This window comes from Lygodium microphyllum, chromosome 8 (genome assembly GCF_053477565.2).
Source record: "Lygodium microphyllum isolate KBCC chromosome 8, Lygodium_microphyllum_v1.1.10, whole genome shotgun sequence".
Taxonomy (NCBI): Eukaryota; Viridiplantae; Streptophyta; class Polypodiopsida; order Schizaeales; family Lygodiaceae; genus Lygodium; species Lygodium microphyllum.
Genome location: NC_141142.1, coordinates 77,124,063 through 77,142,727, shown reverse-complemented (window position 1 = coordinate 77,142,727; position 18,665 = coordinate 77,124,063). Strand labels below are relative to the sequence as shown.

General features: G+C 42.1%; 2 protein-coding genes across 3 annotated transcripts in view; one reads left to right on the top strand and one right to left on the bottom strand.

Annotated features, from left to right (window-relative positions):
- LOC148032477 (molybdenum cofactor sulfurase-like) overlaps nt 1–13,370 on the bottom strand; it is a 47,695-nt gene extending 34,325 nt beyond the window's left edge. For both annotated transcript variants that reach the window (XR_015691638.1, XM_087683144.1), the window contains exon 1: nt 13,127–13,370. Coding sequence is in view for 1 of the 2 variants with exons in the window: in XM_087683144.1 (XP_087539270.1) it covers nt 13,127–13,189 (63 nt within the window). In the remaining variant the exon portion in view is untranslated. The remainder of the gene's footprint in view (nt 1–13,126) is intronic.
- A 2,786-nt stretch (nt 13,371–16,156) lies between these two features.
- On the top strand, nt 16,157–18,454 carry LOC148032476 (uncharacterized). Its single transcript, XM_087683927.1, has one exon. The coding sequence runs from the start codon at nt 16,157–16,159 to the stop codon at nt 18,452–18,454; it is 2,298 nt and encodes a 765-aa protein (XP_087540053.1).
- The last annotated feature ends 211 nt before the right edge of the window (nt 18,455–18,665 follow it).

Genomic DNA, 18,665 nt, shown 5'->3' with positions numbered 1-18,665 from the left:
GCGCAGCCCACCTATTTGCACTTGAACGCTGAAAATGCAGCCTTGTGTCGCGCTGAAAACTCCTCTTCGGATAGGTCCATCCTTCAATACTTTGATACCATGTCAGAGTGAAGCAATGTGAAAGCGAATGACCGTAACAAAGAGTAAACAGAGAGAGAAGAGAGAGATAAAGAGAGTGAAACGCAGAAAATCTACAGTGAAGAATGCTATATAAGGATGCAATATTATACACGGGTGCAAAGAGAATATCTGTGTATGTCTCCACCTCGAGGATCTCGATCTCCGTCAGCCCCGAGAGCAATCTCTGCAGTCCACAAGCTGAAATCTGTCAAAGACAATATGCCAAGACTGCTAGAAACTCAGCCAATTTATAGACTGGAAATAATGCCAATAATTGATCAAGTCGGCTGCATTAAATGCAGCCGATTGATGCAATCCAACTGCTACCACGTGGCATCTGCTGATGTGGCGTCTAGGGAATGACTCTTAATAGAAAACGGAACAAAAAGCGCGATCGCAAGTACTATAAAAAGAAACAAGAACGCAAGCACGCTAATGCAAAAGGCAAAAAGAATGAAAAGGATGGCAGCTCTACCCCTAAAGAAATTGAAAAAGCAAATGTGGTATCTAATGTTGTTATTGTTGGGGAGATAGAAGAAGATAAAGATATTGATTTACTGGTTGCATCTTTAGATCCACATACTATGACAATGGAGGACATGTATATCACTAAAAGGGATGTGATAGATGCTTTGTTGTCAGCTCCTCACGATGGTTTATCACAATCGTAGATTGTTGACAGCAGTGCTTCATTTCATGTAACTCCATCTTTGGAGTGTTTTTCTTCTTAAGCAAAAGGTAATCTTGGGAAAGTCTATCTAGGCAACAACCATACATGTGATATTGAAGGAATGGGCGCCATACACTTGGCTCTTGAAAATGGTCAGGAATTGATTATTCATGATGTTAGGTATGTATCTGGCATTAAAAAGAGTTTGCTTTCTGTTGGGCAGCTAGACAGCAGGGGTTACTTCTCTACTTTTGGTAGTGAAATATGGAAGATACAAAAGGGTCTATGCTAGTCACTAGAGGTGGTAAAAAGAAAACTCTATATTATCTCTACTGCAAGGCACTTCCTGGAAATTTTGTTGCAGTTACAGAAGTGCAGTCACACATGGAGTTATGGCACAAGCGTCTTGGACACATGAGCCAAAAGGGTTTGCAGACACTTTCTTCACTCGAAAGAGCTGATGTGAAAAACTCAAAGCTTGACTTTTGTGATGACTATGTTTTGGAAAAATATGTAAACAGTTCATATTCTCATGGAGCCTCTAGGAAGGCATGTATCTTGGATTTAGTCCATTCTGATATATGCACCATACCAATAAAAACTCATAGTGGTTTTCGTTATTTTATGTCTTTTATTGATGACCATTCTAGAAAGCTATGGATTTACTTGCTTAAACAAAAAAGCGAGGCATTGGACGCCTTTAAAAAGTTTTATGCATTTGTGAGTACTCAAAAGGATTTAAAATTAAAATGCATAAGAACGGACAAAGGGGAAGAATATGTATCTAAAGAATTCAGTAAGTTTTGTGATGTCAATGAGATTAAACAGGAGCTTACAGCTCCTTATAATCTGTCATCTAATGGAGTGGTTGAGCCAATGAATCGCACGTTATGTGAGAAGATTCGATGCATGCTATCCACAGCTAATCTCCCACAATCATTTTGGGGAGAGGCACTTAAAACCATGGTACATGTCTGCAACCGATCTCCACATCGTGCACTTGAAAGTGGCATCCCTGAAGAGGTTTGGTCTAGCAAACCTGCTTCACTTAAGGATCTTTGGCTGCAAATGCTATGAACATGTACCTGTTGATAGCAAAACCAAACTTAGCATAAAATCCCATAAAAGCATCTTCATGGATTATGGAGATGAAGGTGAAATGGGCTATAGAGTTTGGGTTCCAAGCATGAAAAAGATGCTAGCCAACCAGGATTTGGTATTTAATGAGTCAAAGCTGCTGAAAGATATCACATCTAATGACTTAGACAAAAAGAAAGTGAAATTTCAATATGATCAGCCACTTGAACAGCCATTAGCCACTAAAAATTCAGCTCCATTTGATGCTGGTTATGATAACCAACGTATCATCATTGAACCAAATGAAAATGGACAGCAAAGGGATGCTGAAAACCAGCTTGGGTAACAAAATCAGCATGCTGAAAATAAATTACAACAGCCTGAAAATGTATTACAACAACCTAAACATGCAATTCAGCAACCAAATAATGGGGTCATTAACATTCCTTTGGATGTGGATCCATTACTTGATAACACAGATCATTGGGTAAGAAGGTCTACTCGTGTCAGGAGACCTATACAAACGTTTGATCCTTCTTTGGACTGCATTTTGCTCACAGACAAATGTGAGCCTCTTACATATAAAGAGGTATTATCATGTGAGTTAAAGAAAAAGTGGGAGCTAGCTATGCAAGAAGAAATGAAGTCACTGTATCAGAAAGATACTTGGGATTTGGTTCCATTACCCAAAGACATGAAAGCTATTCCTAACAAATGGATCTATAAAATCAAGTGTGTGGATGGCAAACCAAAATACAAAGCCAAGCTTGTGGCTAAGGGGTATACACAAAAAGAGGGGATTGACTTTCAAGAAGTCTTTTCACCTATTGTCAAAATGACCACTCTTTGGGTATTGTTTGCTATTGTAGCATCAATGGATCTTGAATTTGATCAAATGGATGTTAGAACTACATTCTTGCATGGTGATTTGGAAAAAGAGTTGTACATGAAGTAGCTAGAGGGCTTTGTTATACAAGGAAATGAGCATTTGGTGTGTAAGCTTAAGAGAAACTTGTATGGTTTGAAATAGGCTCCTAGATAGTGGGATAAAAAGTTTGATGCCTTCATGCTCTCACATGGGTTTAAATGAAGTAATGCAAATCACTGCTTATATATCAAGAAGGTTGATAATGGAAGCCTTACTATACTTGTGCTTTATGTGGATGATATGCTTATTGTTGGTAAGCATAAAAGCCAAGTTAATACATTGAAAAAACAGCTGAATTCAGCCTTTTCCATTAAGGACTTGGGTGCAGCTAAACACATTTTGGGCATGCGTGTGATGAGAGATAGAGAGCAACATTTCTCTCACAAGAAAAATACATCAACAAAGTACTTGATCATTTTTCTACGGCTGATGCTAAGTCACTTGGTGTTCCTTTACCACCATATCTTAAGCTTAGCAAAGCAAATTGCCCAAAAGATGATAAGGCAACCAGCTCTATGAAGGGTGTTCCTTATGCTTCAGCTTGTGGTTCACTCATTTATGCTATGGTTGCCACTAGACCTGACATTGCTCACGCAATGGGAGTTGTGAGCAAGTTTATGTCAAATCCTAGCAAAGCGGAAAGCAATGAAATGTATCTTACGGTACCTCAAGGGCACACAAAGAAAATGTATTTGCTATAGAAAAGGTACGTCAAATTTGCAGGGGTATTGTGATCTAGACATGGCTAGTGACTTGGATACTCACAAGTCTACTAGCAAGTACATATTTACCTTGACTAATGGGGTAGTTTCTTGGTGCTCTAGATTCCAAAAGATAGTAGTACTTTCCACCACTGAGACTGAAGATAGTAGCACCTTCTACCACTGAGGCTAGATATATTTCAGCTACTGAAGCTTCAAAAGAAGCTGTGTGGCTTGGTTGTTTGGTCAAGGATTTTGGGCTGCCCATCAAAACAGCTATATTTGGATGTGATAGCCAGAGTGTTGTATGCCTAGCTAAGAATGCCATATTTCATGCACATACCAAACATATTGATGTGCAGTATCATTTTATTAGATAGGTTCTAAATGATGGTCTAGTCACACTGACTAAGATCAAAACACAGGATAACCCTACAGATGTTCTCACTAAAAGTCTTGCAAGCGCTCAACATGAGCATTGCATTCGACTAGTGGGAGTTGGTTAAAGGTTCACTTAGGACCTTTAAGTGGGAGGTTGTTGGGTGTAAAGGCCCTTACGCTACTCCCGTGTGTATATTACTTTACACATGTGAACACACCCTTGCACGTGTAAGTGTACCGTACCCTAAGTATAAATACATTCTTGTATTCTTTGTGTATACCACACTGGGATACACACTTATCCGTCCAAACTCGACTCTCACTCTCATTCACTGTTCACTCAACTACTGCTGCACCTCAATCGACGCGCATATTCTGATTGTTTGCTCTCGCAATCTTCAGTTGATCCACATTACAATCTCTATCTCAATCATGACGATCTTCATATGGTCATAGGGATCTAAACGCCAATCTTCTCAATCTCAATTGTCACTTCGAAGGTCCTCATGGTCCTGATCCACATGATCCTAACAATCATGTTGGTCTACCATTTATATCCTTCAAGACAACCTGCAAAACACAAGAAAAGAGGTTGCTGATATGTAAAATGACATGTAGGATGATGACATCATCCTATTTTCTTTGTGAGAGCCACTTGAAGTCTTCATTGTCTCTGTGCTACTCAGAGTGTTCTCTGATTAGCCGTCTTTATGTTTGTGTCTGTTGTTTTGTTTTAGCAACAGGTAATTACTCATTCTACAGGCTCCGCCTGGCTGCTGTATGGCAGTATCTGCTGTGCAGCAAGTCTATCGGGGAGTGTCCGAGGCTGGAAGGTCAGCAACACAGCTGTTGGAGGGTGAAATCTGCAAAACAATAAGGTGGCTAATGTCTAGGACCGAAAATGCAGGCTTTTTCCAAGCTGAATCAACTCCGGACAGGTTGAAAACAGGATCAAAATGCAGATCTGCAGCACTTCTTGGTCGACTAACAGCTGTTAAAAGTGGTCGCATGCCAGCTGATGATGCCAACCAGCACAAGAATGGTGCTGCCTAGTGAAAACACAGCTTGAAGTTGCCTGTCCAGATGGAAACACTGCTGATGCAGACTCAAAACTGGTCAGTCTGCCTGAAAATGCAGATATGCAGCACTTGGATGATGTCCCCCGGCTTTGCCATGAGCAGATGCTCCTCTTCAATCACATCTGGCTCCCACCAAAGTTTTGATACCATGTGAGAGTGCACAATGGAAAGGAAAGTGAACACACTTTGAACAGAGAGAGAGAGAGAGAAGGTTTACGAAAAAAAAAGAGAGAGAGAGAAGGAACACTGAGAACTGAAGGAAAAAACTGACTGAAAATTGAATGATACAAGGCTGCAATAGTCAACCCCAACACTCAGTTCAAAGCATCAGTGTGGGCACTAACAGAGGCAAGAGAATGAGACAAAATGATGTGGAAGGGCTGGCTGAATAATGAATATGATAGAGTGGAGTGAAACAAGATAGCCATAAATAGGGAAAAATCATGAAATTCAGGTTGGAACTGCATAGAGTAGAATAAATACCAAATGAAATGCACTAAATATTGCTTGGATGCCTGAAAATGTCTGCCATGCACAAGGCAATGGATGCTTGCCCAAAAATGAAAAAGACATTGCATGAGTAGATATCCACCTAAAATGTCTTGGAAGAATGAAATGGCAGATAAAGACTCCATCAAAGCTCTTAACGTCCTTGTCCAACTCAAATTGAGGCTCACAAGCAAGAGGTGACCATACATGACACATATGACTGCTAACAAGTGGACCACTCTATGGTCATTGGGAGGGGGTTGGTACTCCCCACATGGTAGCGCAATTTTTCTAATCCATGGTACTCAACTTCATCAATGGCTTGCCATTGGTGTTGTGGATTCCAGCCCTCCCCCTCGATCACTACCTTTTGGCTTGTCTAATTGGTTTGTCTCTCACCCTTGTTTAGGCTAGATCCTTAGGATCCCTATGCTACTTTTAGGATCCCAAGCTAATTTCCTCTAGACTAAGTTAGGCTAGTCTTTCTCTAGGCCAATCTAGCTAGCTCTTCAATCCCCTTTAGGCCCTCTTTAGGATAAAATAGGCTAGATTAGGCTAGGGCCCTCTGTCAAGAGATGACGTACCAACGAGACAATAGGGTTTGCGGGGAGGAACATGGAGTGAACTCGGCAACCATGGAGAAGATAAGAGAAGAGAGAAGAAACTCTGATGAATGGAATGATGAAGTTCTAAATCATGGAGTGAATGTGATACAAGGGAACAAGGGTGCCGTAGCACAAGGAAGATGATGAAGACAACCACGACTCACGAACCACAATGTCCTCTTGAAGGGGTGTAAGGGTAGTTGAAAGGCTAGAGAGAAGAGGTGATGAACTGAATGAATTAGCCGTAAAGAATGAGAGAGAGAGTGGCCTATAAATAGGCACAGTTAGTCTAGGACCACAATGTCCTCTTGAAGGGGTGTAAGGGTAGTGGAAAGGCTAGAGAGAAGAGGTGACGAACTGAATGAATCAGCCGTAAAGAATGAGAGAGAGAGTGGCCTATAAATAGGCACAGTCAGTCTAGGATGGCGCCCCTTTTTGGGGCTGCAAACCCTAAATGCAAAATGCAAAAAAGCAAACTGCGAGTGAAGGGTGAAGGATTTCTCAACACCCCCTTTAGAATTTTTCTTTCGTTTCTTCCCTACAAACATTCTCTTGGATTTACTTAGGTCTAGCTTAGCAACAAAACTATCTCAATATAAAGCATTGATATGCAAGTTTTGGGTCGTTTCTCTAGTACTTACATGTTGCATTCAATATTTCACTTACGGACTAACATTCCAAGAAATCTACCACTCCTGTTGGACTTGCGGCATGGATTTTTGGTACTCCCTTGTTGGTTGAGCCTCTGTATTCTTTGCTAGCATGACAATTGACATCGTGCCTACTCTCCCAAGATCAAGTTTCAAACATGCCCTCACTTGCTTGATTAGCATGGAGACAAACATTGGGTTTCCTCCCTTGGGACCGAGTTTCGTGAATCCTGTTGAGAAACCCTTCACCCGCACTTTGCATTTTTTCGTTTTTGCATTTTGCGTTTAGGATTTGCAACCCCAAAAAAGGGCGCCACCCTAGACTGACTATGCCTATTTATAGGCCACTCTCATTCTTTACGGCTGATTCATTTAGTCCGTCACCTCTTCTCTCTAGCCTCTCCACTACCCTCACACCCCTTCAGGAGGGCATTGTGGTTCGTGGTCCATGGCTGTCTTCATCATCTTCCTTGTGCTACAGCACCCTTGTTCCCTTGTATCATATTCACTCCATGATTCAGAACATCATTCCATTCATCAGAGTTTCTTCTCTCTAGTCTTCTCTTCTCCATGTTTGCCAAGTTCACTCTGTGTTCCTCCCCGCAAACCCTATTGTCTCACTGGTATGTCATCTTTTGACATGGTATCAGAGCTAGATCTACTCAAACAGCGGCAAAGATCCTCCACTCTAGTGAAGGCAAAGACCGATGGCGGGTTCGGCATCCACTTCTCTTCTTCTTCCGTTGCATCAAAATCTCATTTTTCCAAGTTTTAGGTGTTTTCAGCTTGCTGCCCACACCCCTTTCGCGGAGGACATCGCAATCTAAACTATCCCTTGCTGTCATCTACAGTCTAGCACCTATTTCTAGCCTTCCACCCATAGTTTGTAGCTGTTTACAACAAAGCGATTGTTGTTGATCACTCTCCATTCAGAAAACAACCTCGTTTTTGCAAATTGATTTCAGGTATTTTAGCTTGCTGCCCACACCCCAAACACGGAGGACATTGCGGTCAAAGCTGACCATTGCTGTCTACAACAGTCTGGTGCCTGTTTCCAGCCTATCACACACTGTTTGGAGCTGATTTCAGCATATTGACTGCTGTTGCTGTTTTTCCCTACGTTTTTAGTCTTTCTCTCACCTTTTGCCTACGTTTTTAGTATTTCTCTCACCTGCTACCTGCGTTTTTAGTCTTTCTCTCTCCTCACATGTGTTTTTCTATTGGTTGCAACCTCTTATTGGCTGGTCGCATCCTCCTCCCACTCGCAGATCACTTCCAATCCTTCCACTGCCCTCCCACCCCTTGAGGCGAACATTATGGTTCGTGCTTCACACTACCCTCACACCCCTTGAGGTGGACATTGCGATTCGTAGTTCATGGTGGCTGACCTCTTCCTTCTTCAGCAAAGCACATTGGTATCCATGGCTTCTTTACCAACAAATGTCCAAACTACTGGGTACTCCTATTGTGGCATCACCGGACACACCACCGATGCTTGCCGACTTCGACCTTTGCTCCCCACCCCCCCGGAGTATATGTGTCTTCCACCAGGCACTCCTTGTGCCACCTCTCCTTTTTGGGCCACACAAAATGTTCTGCATCGGCTATCAGAGTACTATACTCAAGGCAATAACACATCCGATGTGCACTAAGTCCTTTCGATCACATGGAGGATCGATTGGCGCTACGACCTCCTGGAGATGGTCACAATGCCAACGGCAGTCTTCTCCCACTTATTTTCAGGTATAGTAGCTTCCACGACCTACGGATCTACAGTCCACTCCACCGAGAGACAGTGATTGTTTGATACCATCTCCTCGTCAGTCTACTCCTTCGAGAGATAGTGGTTGCTCGACTCCTTCCTCTTCTATGGCTACCTAGTCCGCTCCACTGAGAGATAACAACTGTTGCCCACCTCTTGCTCATTCTGAGCCCCACCCTTCCCCACCCTCGACTACTCAGGTTCGAGAGGCTACCTCTAGGAGCTCTTCGACACCCCAAATACCTTCTTCGGCACGACCAGCGGTACTTCCTTCATCATCAGACATTTCGGAGTCCGTGATACATGAGTTTTTGGATTCCCTATCTACTTCAGAGGGGGATTCAAAGGGGAATGTTATTTCTTTGCCCTCAGAGGGGGCATCTACTTCTTCTTGCCTTGGTCACTTGGTCAGTATGGAGCCACCTCTCGAGATCGAGTACGGACATATCCTTATGGTTCTTAGCACCACACAAAGTCCGACATTCCTCCTATGCATTGCATGTTTTCATCATCTTTATAGTAGGGCACTTGGGCAAGTGAACAATTTCCCCATGAGGGACACTGTCCAAGTGACACCTGCTGCATGAGCATTCTTCAGCATATAGCATTGCATCTCTATCTCAATCTTCTCTTGTTCCCCCTTTTGGGCCTGAGAGGGGGTGTTGAGAAACCCTTCACCTGCAGTTTGCGTTTTTGTGTTTCTGTATTTTGCATTTAGGGTTTGCAACCCCAAAAAGGGGCGCCATTCTAGACTGACTGTGCCTATTTATAGGCCACTCTCTCATTCATTCCTTACTGTTGATTCATTCAGTCTGTCACCTCTTCTCTCCAGCCTCTCCACTACCCTCACACCCCTTCAAGAGGATATTGCGGTTCGTGGTTCGTGGCTGTCTTCATTCACTCTTGTTCCCTTGTATCACATTCACTCCATGATTCAGAACTTCATCATTCCATTCATCAGAGTTTCTTCTCTCTTCTCTTCTCTTCTCCATGTTTGCCGAGTTCACTCCATGTTCCTCCTCGCCAACCCTATTGTCTTGCTAGTACATCATCTTTGAGCAGTAGGTCCCTAGGCAATCCATTGTGGCACCCTTGGTCCAATGTCTTAATTTCACTAGGATGGCTCTTCAACCAACTCAAAAAGTATCCATCATCTCCATGATCCCAATAGGTCCCTAGGCAATCTTGTGGGACACCCTTGGCCCAATCTCTTAGTCTCTTTAGGATAGGACCTTTTAGGTCAGTACTCAAAGCCTTCTTTTTACTCTCTTCAATCACTTTTTTTAGCTTGAGAAGAAGTGTTAAGCCAAAAGATCGCCACTTAAGTAACCATAGTCCTCTAGCATTTTTCAAGCTCTTAAAAACAGTCCCAAACAATCTAACCTAATTAAGACAAGAATCTAGAATATTTGGTAGGATCTACTCTAAAAGCTTATGAAAGGGACTCATTGTGCACTCCTATTTTCATCTCTCTCATCCCTCAATGCCATCTCTCCCCCATCATCATGTTGTCATACCATCCATAGGTGTTGTTGCCACTTTCATCTCTCACTCTCACCTTTCTATGGCTCTCCATTCATGTTGTGTTTTCATTGCCAAACCCCCACATATGTTGCATTGTGGTTGCAACCCTTGTTTTTGCTATAGAGACTATCGTCAAGCCTACACACTTCTGCATTTTGTCTTTTGAGCAATTCTACTATGCTATGTTTCATATTCCAGCCTGCCACTTGGCCATGGTATGCTGCCTTTTCATTTCCATCCCAATTATCATCATGTTCCTAAGGTTCTACTTCTTATACTTTTGACAGATATCCCCCCTTGGGAAAGGCTACAACTCTCCAAGCTCAATTAAACAAGATGCAAAGGCAGTTCTCCAAGCTTCAAACTTCCAATTGCTGACTCATACTCATAGCCATAGTATGTTGTGTTTTCATTTTCATCCCAATTATCATCACATTCCTTGCAAATGCCTTTGCCATCTTCTCTCCCTCCTTCCTTCAGCCATCATCGTCATCTCTGGAGCTAAATTTTCATAATCCATCATTCCATGATTGCTCAAGATATCCAATCATCTATTGCATGCCGCTTTGCATCCAACATTGCTACTCAAACCCTAGGCAACCTATTTGTTGGCATCAATTACATCCAGTAGACCTTCAACTAGTGTAGCAACATCTTACGAGTCACCACTTTTGTCTAGATAATTGTATTACTCAAAATAAAATACAACGAAGTACAAGTACTCAATAGTCTAGTTGGAGCCGAATGCAAATCAAATCACATGTATACAAGGCCTCTCATAGCAGTATGAAGGGGATGAGAGAAAGATGCCATGGTGGAGGGTAACACCATTTGGGTTTGCCATCCCATAGGATGAAAATAGGCTATAACAACCCCAAGTGTGAAGGCTACTTTGAAGCTCCCATCAATGTCGAGAGTCCCCACTGAGCTGCTCCAACAGTCTCCCTGGAAGTCACATATGGATGATCAAAGCTCCCCAAAGTGGCATATACCCAAAAGGCTCTAACCAACAAAGATAAGCTCACAACAATTCTTCCACGTGTGCCACATTATGAGGCTACAAATAATCTATGATACTTCCGATCATGTCATGCCTCTTCACCTCCTAGAGTAGGTGGTGTCCCTAGTCGATTGACTACCAACAAAAAGCACCCCACCCCAAGTGACACAAAGGTTGCGTTCTACTCGACGAAGAATCCTACAATTCATCTCCAAACCAACTACGAAGCCTCATAAGACCATAGACTTTGCTTCGAGGTTTCCATGCACATTGTCAAAAACGTTGGCAAACCCCATCCTAGTACATCTGAGCCAACCAATTGCCAACTACTAGGACCCCATAGGCCCCCCATGGGCTACTAGCCAAAAGAAGTACAAGACCCTCCTTGACCACCAACTATCCCATACATGACTCCAAAAAGTACGCCTAAAGGGATCCATGATGCTATGCTCTGTCCAATGTCTACTATATGCGACAACCCAAACCATATTAACTTGCATCAAAGTATGCTTGCTTGCCATACTGTGTTGTGTAGGCAAAGAAACTCGCCGCCTTCTATAAAACTAACATGGCAAACCATTCCACTTACAAGATCCCAATTCAATTCATCCAAAGCACCACCCTCCCAAATCCATAGCCACCACTCTTGAATGTTTGACCAAGCGATGCATGGGTCAAGCTGCCATCACTTCCCTTGGAGCCAAATGACTTGGATCCTCCTCCAAAGAAGGTCAAGGAAGCTAAGCTTTGTTACCCTCTCTCTAGTACTAACCAATCACTCTCTTGCCTGGTGAAGAAAGTATCTAAAAAGGCGCCTCTAACCTTGCCTACTACCTACACTACCCAATGGTAAACATTGGGCTGCCCATATGAGGCCCAGCTACACAGGCTCTCGATGAGGTGGGGCAAGCCATTCCTATGGGACCCCTACATCAATCTACAACCATCTAACCCAAAACATACTCTTTAAAATCATTAAACATTCCAGGCCAATAACACAATCTCTTCAAATGCACCAAGACCTTCTACACTCTCAGATGTTCCGCATTAGGACTAGCATGGCACTCATATAGAAGTCAACATTGAGTCTACTTACCTTTAGGTTTGCTAAAGTCCAATATAAAAGGAATCATAGTGAACTTCATGGATCCCTTTGACTATCCATAGAAACCATACCGCTATAGCTTTAGACTGCATCTATACAATCTTGTTTGATATCCTAAAACATCAATGATCTTGCTCATATGAGTACTGCACTAAATCACATACTTCACTCAATCTCAAGAAATTTCCATCCACATACCTCAATCTCATGAAACTCTCTGTTATAATATCATTCAATAGGATAGAGATTATTTATGGGATTACATGCTCTAGCAAATGCATCATAACTTTTGTAATCAGCACAAAACCCCAAGTCCTGGAACTCATCAGGAGGATCCTCAATTTGAGGGCAGTTGAGCCCATCCCACTAGTACAGTTTGGAGCCAATTTCACACTTGCAAACCTGCCAGTGATGCTCCTCAATCTGGGGCCCTTAAACCCAGCCCACTATTACAGTTTAGACCCAATCTTTCTTTGCACACCACTCCCTTCCTGCCATTGGCAATCATAGCCTGTCCCACTGCAGCATATATCTGAGCCTTGCTAGTAGTCATCCATTGACTGCTTGAGCTTGTACTTGTTAAACTTTCATTTATTCATTCAGCTCTTTGTTTCCACAATTTCACATTCATACTAACAGTATTAGATATCATTTTTGTGCTACTGTTTTACAGCATAAGCAATGTCCTTTTGCAACAGGACAAGTTTGAGACAAAACCAAGGATCTCGAATCCAGGTGGCATTTTACCTGAAAAAGATCACATCTAGGCAACAAGAGGGGAAAAAACCCTGTGTTTAAGCATTCTAAGAGACGATCTAAATGTAAACACTTGTATAATTGATTTGTAAAGGACATGCTTTACTCTATAAACAGGCAAGCAAGTCATCTTGCTTTGATACTATAGATCCATTAACGCCTGATAATGGCATCGAGCGACGTTTTATGCTTGCCTCCTGAGAAATCAATCAGGCGAAAGAGCAGAGTGCCTTTTATCAACAAATTCAAGCTATACCTCCCTCCCTCCTGTTGTTTTACCTTTGGTTCGTCTTCTTTGCTTCTTCCTTTGCTGGCAACAAGACTATCAGCCATCGACTCCATTATTGTTACGTAGACGCTCAAGAAGCTCCTTTTCCGAGCGACCCGACGTAAACGCTTGGGAATCGCGTTCACGGGACCAGAATCTAGACGGACAGGAAGTGTCTGGAGCGGTACGTAATACCCTGAGAGAGACTCTCGAATAGAGAGAGAGAGAGAGAGGGGCGCTCAGGCGCACACTGCACCAGTCACAGCCAGAGAGAGAGAGAGACTGAAAAAGCGAAAAGTCAAAGCTAGCTTGTCTGACACGTGGCATTTCCAAGGAAAAGGAACCTTCATTCTTTACATTCCTTAAATTTTTCTTCTTTATTTTCGTTGTAGGCTCCGTGAACTCCCAAACCTCCATTTTTGGCCCCAGACCTCTCCTCTCCCCAAGCCTACATTTGAATTTCAATTTGAATTTTTGCAATCATCATCTATTGAAGTCCGAGGTCTTTAAATATCGCATGCACGCACGACGAAGTCTATTGATTTTTGTCGGGTTTCTTGCAGGGTTTTTTTTTGAGGGTTGCAGAGCCCTTCTAGAGGCATTTTGACCTTCAAGAGAAGGCAAATAATTTTTAAACCTTGTTATAGAAGGGCAAGGAAAAAATTTTGCCCTTCCTAAAGAAGGGCATGATTTTACAAACCTTGCTATAGAAGGGTAGTTTTTAATTTTATTAATTAGTATATTTATATATTTAAATATATTGGTACTATAAGTTACAACACGTTGAAACTTGGAAGAAGTTACAAGTTATAACTTATACCCTGGTCCTGAGTCCCGACTCTCGACTCCCCGCCCCCGCAGCCTGCAGGCGATCGACCGCTAAGTTCTAATTTTCTAATTTGCTAAGCCTAAATTCTAAACCTAAATTCTAAGCCTAAAACCTAAAGGCTAAAGCCCTAAATTCTAACCCTATCGTGATTCGTGAGTGTAAACTTCAGACTGTTGATAGCGACCGCCGCTCTCGACTCTCGAGTCCTCGACTGGCTTGAGCCTTGAGCTTGAGGACCAACTCCCGAGTCCCGACTCCCGACTCCCCAAGTCTGAGATGCCCATTGCCATCTATCAAGTCTTCATCAGCCATTGCCAGGTATGCACAAAATGGATAATGGAGGGAGACTCGAGAGTCGACTGTCGCTGGCTAGAGTCTAGGCTCGCCGCTCGCCGCTCGCCGCTCAGGCAGTAGGCTGGCTGCCTTTGGCGCTGGTGAGTTGTGACTGGTCCGTGTCACCGTGAGTCATCGTGACTCGTCACGACTCACATCCATGTCACATCAACATGATCGTGACTACAGCTGCGACTCGCGAGCCTGCAGGCTGCGCGGCAATGATGAGCAGCATCACAGCGTGAGGCTTGAGCAGATACTAGATACTGCTCAGTGCTAGGTAGTGGTACTGTATATAGGCAATATATTGACAATATTAATGACAGAGGGCGCATATAACGAGTCACGACTATAACTCTGGTGACTCGTGAGGGCCGGGCTAGTCATGTTCTGAGTCCTGACGATAAGCGTGCTGACGCCCAGCAAGGCCTTGCGCGTGGACGAGGTCACCTCCTTCATGTCGACACTGGCCACCAGCGCACCGCACTGCTGGGTGATGCTGCCACCCCGGCTTTCCTGTGGGGCAGCATTCCCGTCAAGTCGATAGTGATGTTGCATCAGGCGACTGGCTGGAGGGCCGACTCCTGAGTCCCGACTCTCGACTCTCGAGGCTGGTGGTAGGTGCTGCTGCTGGCCACCACAGCACTGCCATAGTTGGGGATTTCCACCATCCGGCAGGCTGCAGCTCGAGAGCCTCGAGAGTCAAGGGCCGATGCCATACTACATAGTCCGCTGGATAGGATGCGGAGCATGTCGTCATTGTGGGATGCCATTATCCATAGTCTGCTGGATAGGATGCGGAGCATTTCATCACTGTGGACAGTGGGAGGCGCTAAGGGCCACACTAAGACTCCTGCCGGCTGCAAAATAGGATCTTATACCAATGTTTTATTGCCTTTAATATGATGAATGCAAAATGGCTTATGAATTTGTTGTGGTTTGCAGATATTTGTTGAAGAATCCATTTTGTTGCTCAACTTTGCTGTTAAAAGCTGAGAGTTGAAACCTAGACTATTGCAAATTGAGGTTACAAGTCCGCTATCATCCAAGGCATCTAAGGGTCCAGAGGTGAGTCATCAAACTTCATCAAAGTCATCCAATGTTAAACAATCAAGTAACTTGAAGGAAATCTTGAGTAAGGAATTGATTCTAGATTGTTAAGTTTAACACAATACATACAGATGTGAAATTTTCATTAGAAACATATAGAGCTTCTAGTCACCATATCTCTATCTTTTACAATGTTATCATCTTTATACATGCTTCTTATGATCCTTGCTTTATGTTATTTCTCCACCATCGAGTTGATTATATGGATAAAACCATCCATTGTAGTCATCTAGCTAGATAAAAAGGGGTATTCAACTAGCTCTCTCTTTTAGAAACACAATATTATAGTTTTTTCTAGAGTAAATCTTACACATCATTAGATCTTTATCTCTACATCCTAAACATAGATATTTCAAATCTTTCAATTGGCACACTTGGTTTATTGATCTACATGGTGGTGTACATGATTGAGAGAATTCTTGCATAGGGAATATCTTGACTATGCATAAGCTGAAATATTTTGCAATGGTATATGCAAGAATTGTGTGTCATGCCATGTTGTAAATAAACCAATTCACAAGGTTGAAAAATAGGTTAGATTGGCATGCTTGTACAAACCTAATAATTGTGAGCTCTATCATCATGACATTAAAGCCTTGATTTATTCTCATGATGAGATCTCGACAATAGGGTTTGCAAATGACTAATCTTTCTTTCTATATGTGTATGCTCAGGAAAGCTCTCATTTGGACCACCTGCATTGGGAATTATGGCCTTTTCGACAAGAATTGGTCGTCCCAAGAAGGACTCTAGGCAATTAAGCCTCTCAATGGCTTTCGTACGAAAGAGAAAATCAGCAGAGGATGTGTCTAGTAGTGCTACAGATAATGATGTTCCAAATGCAAGCTCTAGCACATGTACAATTCCTACAAGGACTATGAATGTGGACCTTAATGTGAGGTTAGAAGAGATAGAAGATGACAATGGCATGATGGAAGAAAATGTCAATGTCATGCAAAACCTACATGAAATCAGAGAACAATATGAGACACATGCAGATGCAATTTTGGACTATGAAGGGTCAGTTGCAAAAAAAGCAAAGGGCCAGCGTGCATATCAAGAACATTGGAAAGTATACTTTCCATGGAGTTATGTAGTTCATGATGTAGATGGAAAACAAAGAATTCGATGCAAGGTGTGCACACATTTTAAGATGAGCAATGTTTTTGCTACTATTGGCAGCACAGTTCTTCAACGACCATCGTTGGAGGTACATGAAAAATCCAAGGAACATCTCAAAGCGAAGTTCTTATGGGCAGAGAAAGAGCAAAGAACAACTCTACCTCTTGATACACATTTGCATAACATGGATCAAGCAGAAGTGGACAAAAGGGTTACTCGGATTAAAGTGTTGCTCCAAGTCATGTATTTCATTGCTATTAGGGATAAGCCTCTTTCAGACTTTCAAAAGAATGTTGAGGAGTTAGTATTTTTTGGGGCACCATATGTTCCTAGTCAGGCAAGTTATGCATCATATCTTTCTTCATCTTCTGCCCATTTGTTTTTGGAGGCATGCTACAAATACTTGTATGAGATAGTAAAGGCACAGATCAGTGAAAGTCCTTTTTATTCACTTATGGTTGATGAGAGTACAGATGTGTCTAATGATCACCATATGATTGTATGTATCACATACTTATGTGATAATGGCAATGGACATGTATGTAATAGATATGTTGCATTATTGAAAACACAAAATGGGACATCTCAGGGACTGTATGATGGACTTTCAGAGTTCCTACAAAGCTTTGGTCTATCAAAATCAAAGCTTGTAGGATTTTCCACTGATGGATGCAGTGTAATGACTGGGCAAGAAAATGGTCTAGTCAAGCGATTTGCTCGAGAGGTGCCACATTTAGTTGGGGTCCATTGTATAGCACATAGAGATGCATTGGCAGCTAAGGATGCATTGTCTACATTGCCAATCTTTGATATAGTAGAGGCATCAGCTCGAAAGTCATATAAATGGTTTACTAGTTCTTACAAGAGGAACATAGAATTGAAAGATTTGGCTAGCGAATTTGAGCTACCCGTTCATGAACTTTTGAAGGTGCATGAGATCCGTTGGCTCTCTAGAGGACAAGTGGTAAAAAGGCTTGTAACACTTATGCCTGTTTTATTGCGTATATGGATGAGGGAAAATGCAGAGTTATATATGCTTTTTACCTCATTTAAGATTCAATTTTTCCTTCATCTCTTAGCTGATGTGCTACATTATCTAAACCTTTTGAACAAAAAGTTCCAGGTTGAGCAAGTGGACATAACTTCAATAGGAACAGAGCTTATGGTAACCATAGATATTCTTGAGGCACGCTTCCTATTAGGGGACTTTGGTCATGGAACACAACATCTCTCAAAGTTTTATGAGCAAGTCAAAGATGGATATGCGCATTTTCCTATCAACAATGCTAGAGCTATGGAAAGGCACCGTCTTCATAATAATTTATTGGGACCTAAGGATACATGTAGCCAGTTGGTGACTTGGGACAATTGTATTGAAATTGGTAAGCAATTTGTTCAAAAAGTCATATCTGCACTGTATGCAAGGTTTGGTGATTTAAAGTTGTTTGAGGCTGCAAAAATATTCAGTCCAAAGGATTATCCACATGATATTCGAGGATGCTTCACAATGGGTGCTATATGGATAAATGCCTTGTTAGAAAAGTTTGGGACCCTTGTTGATGTTGATGCATGCAAGCTTGAGTATGGAGACTTCATGGTGAAGTTAAAAAGAACATGTCCAGGTCAAAGTATGCATACTGCTTGGCAAGTATGTGGGCATGATATTGAGTTTGATCAAGTCTTTGGAGAGATGAAAAAGTTATGGCGTGCATGCTTGGTTATTGTTGCAAGCACCGTTGATTGTGAGAGAGGCTTCTCTAAAATGAATTATATAAAATCCAATGATCGCAATAGATTATCATTGGAAACCTTGAATGAGCTCATGTTTCTTTCATACAATGGTGCTAAAGACCCTACAAATGTTGATTGGGATACCATCTATGCCACATGGGATGGATTGAAATCTCATCGCAATGTTAATGTGGCAACAACCGAGCTCATGTAGGAAAATATGAGTAATGATGTGCTTTGAGTGTGTTGCTATTATATTTGAGACCATCAATGATTGTAGAGACATCTTATTTCCTTTCTAGACTATGTTACTCAATTGAGCTTTGGATTAAATCCTTTATCATAGCTTTGCAATTTTTTCGAGAGATAACATTATGCTTTTTTTTTAATACTTAAAATAATTAGTTGTATGTTATACTACATTT

Bases quoted from the DNA above. Each gene is read 5' to 3' on its own strand.
- LOC148032476 (XM_087683927.1), top strand. From the start codon at position 16,157: ATGGCTTTCGTACGAAAGAGAAAATCAGCAGAGGATGTGTCTAGTAGT.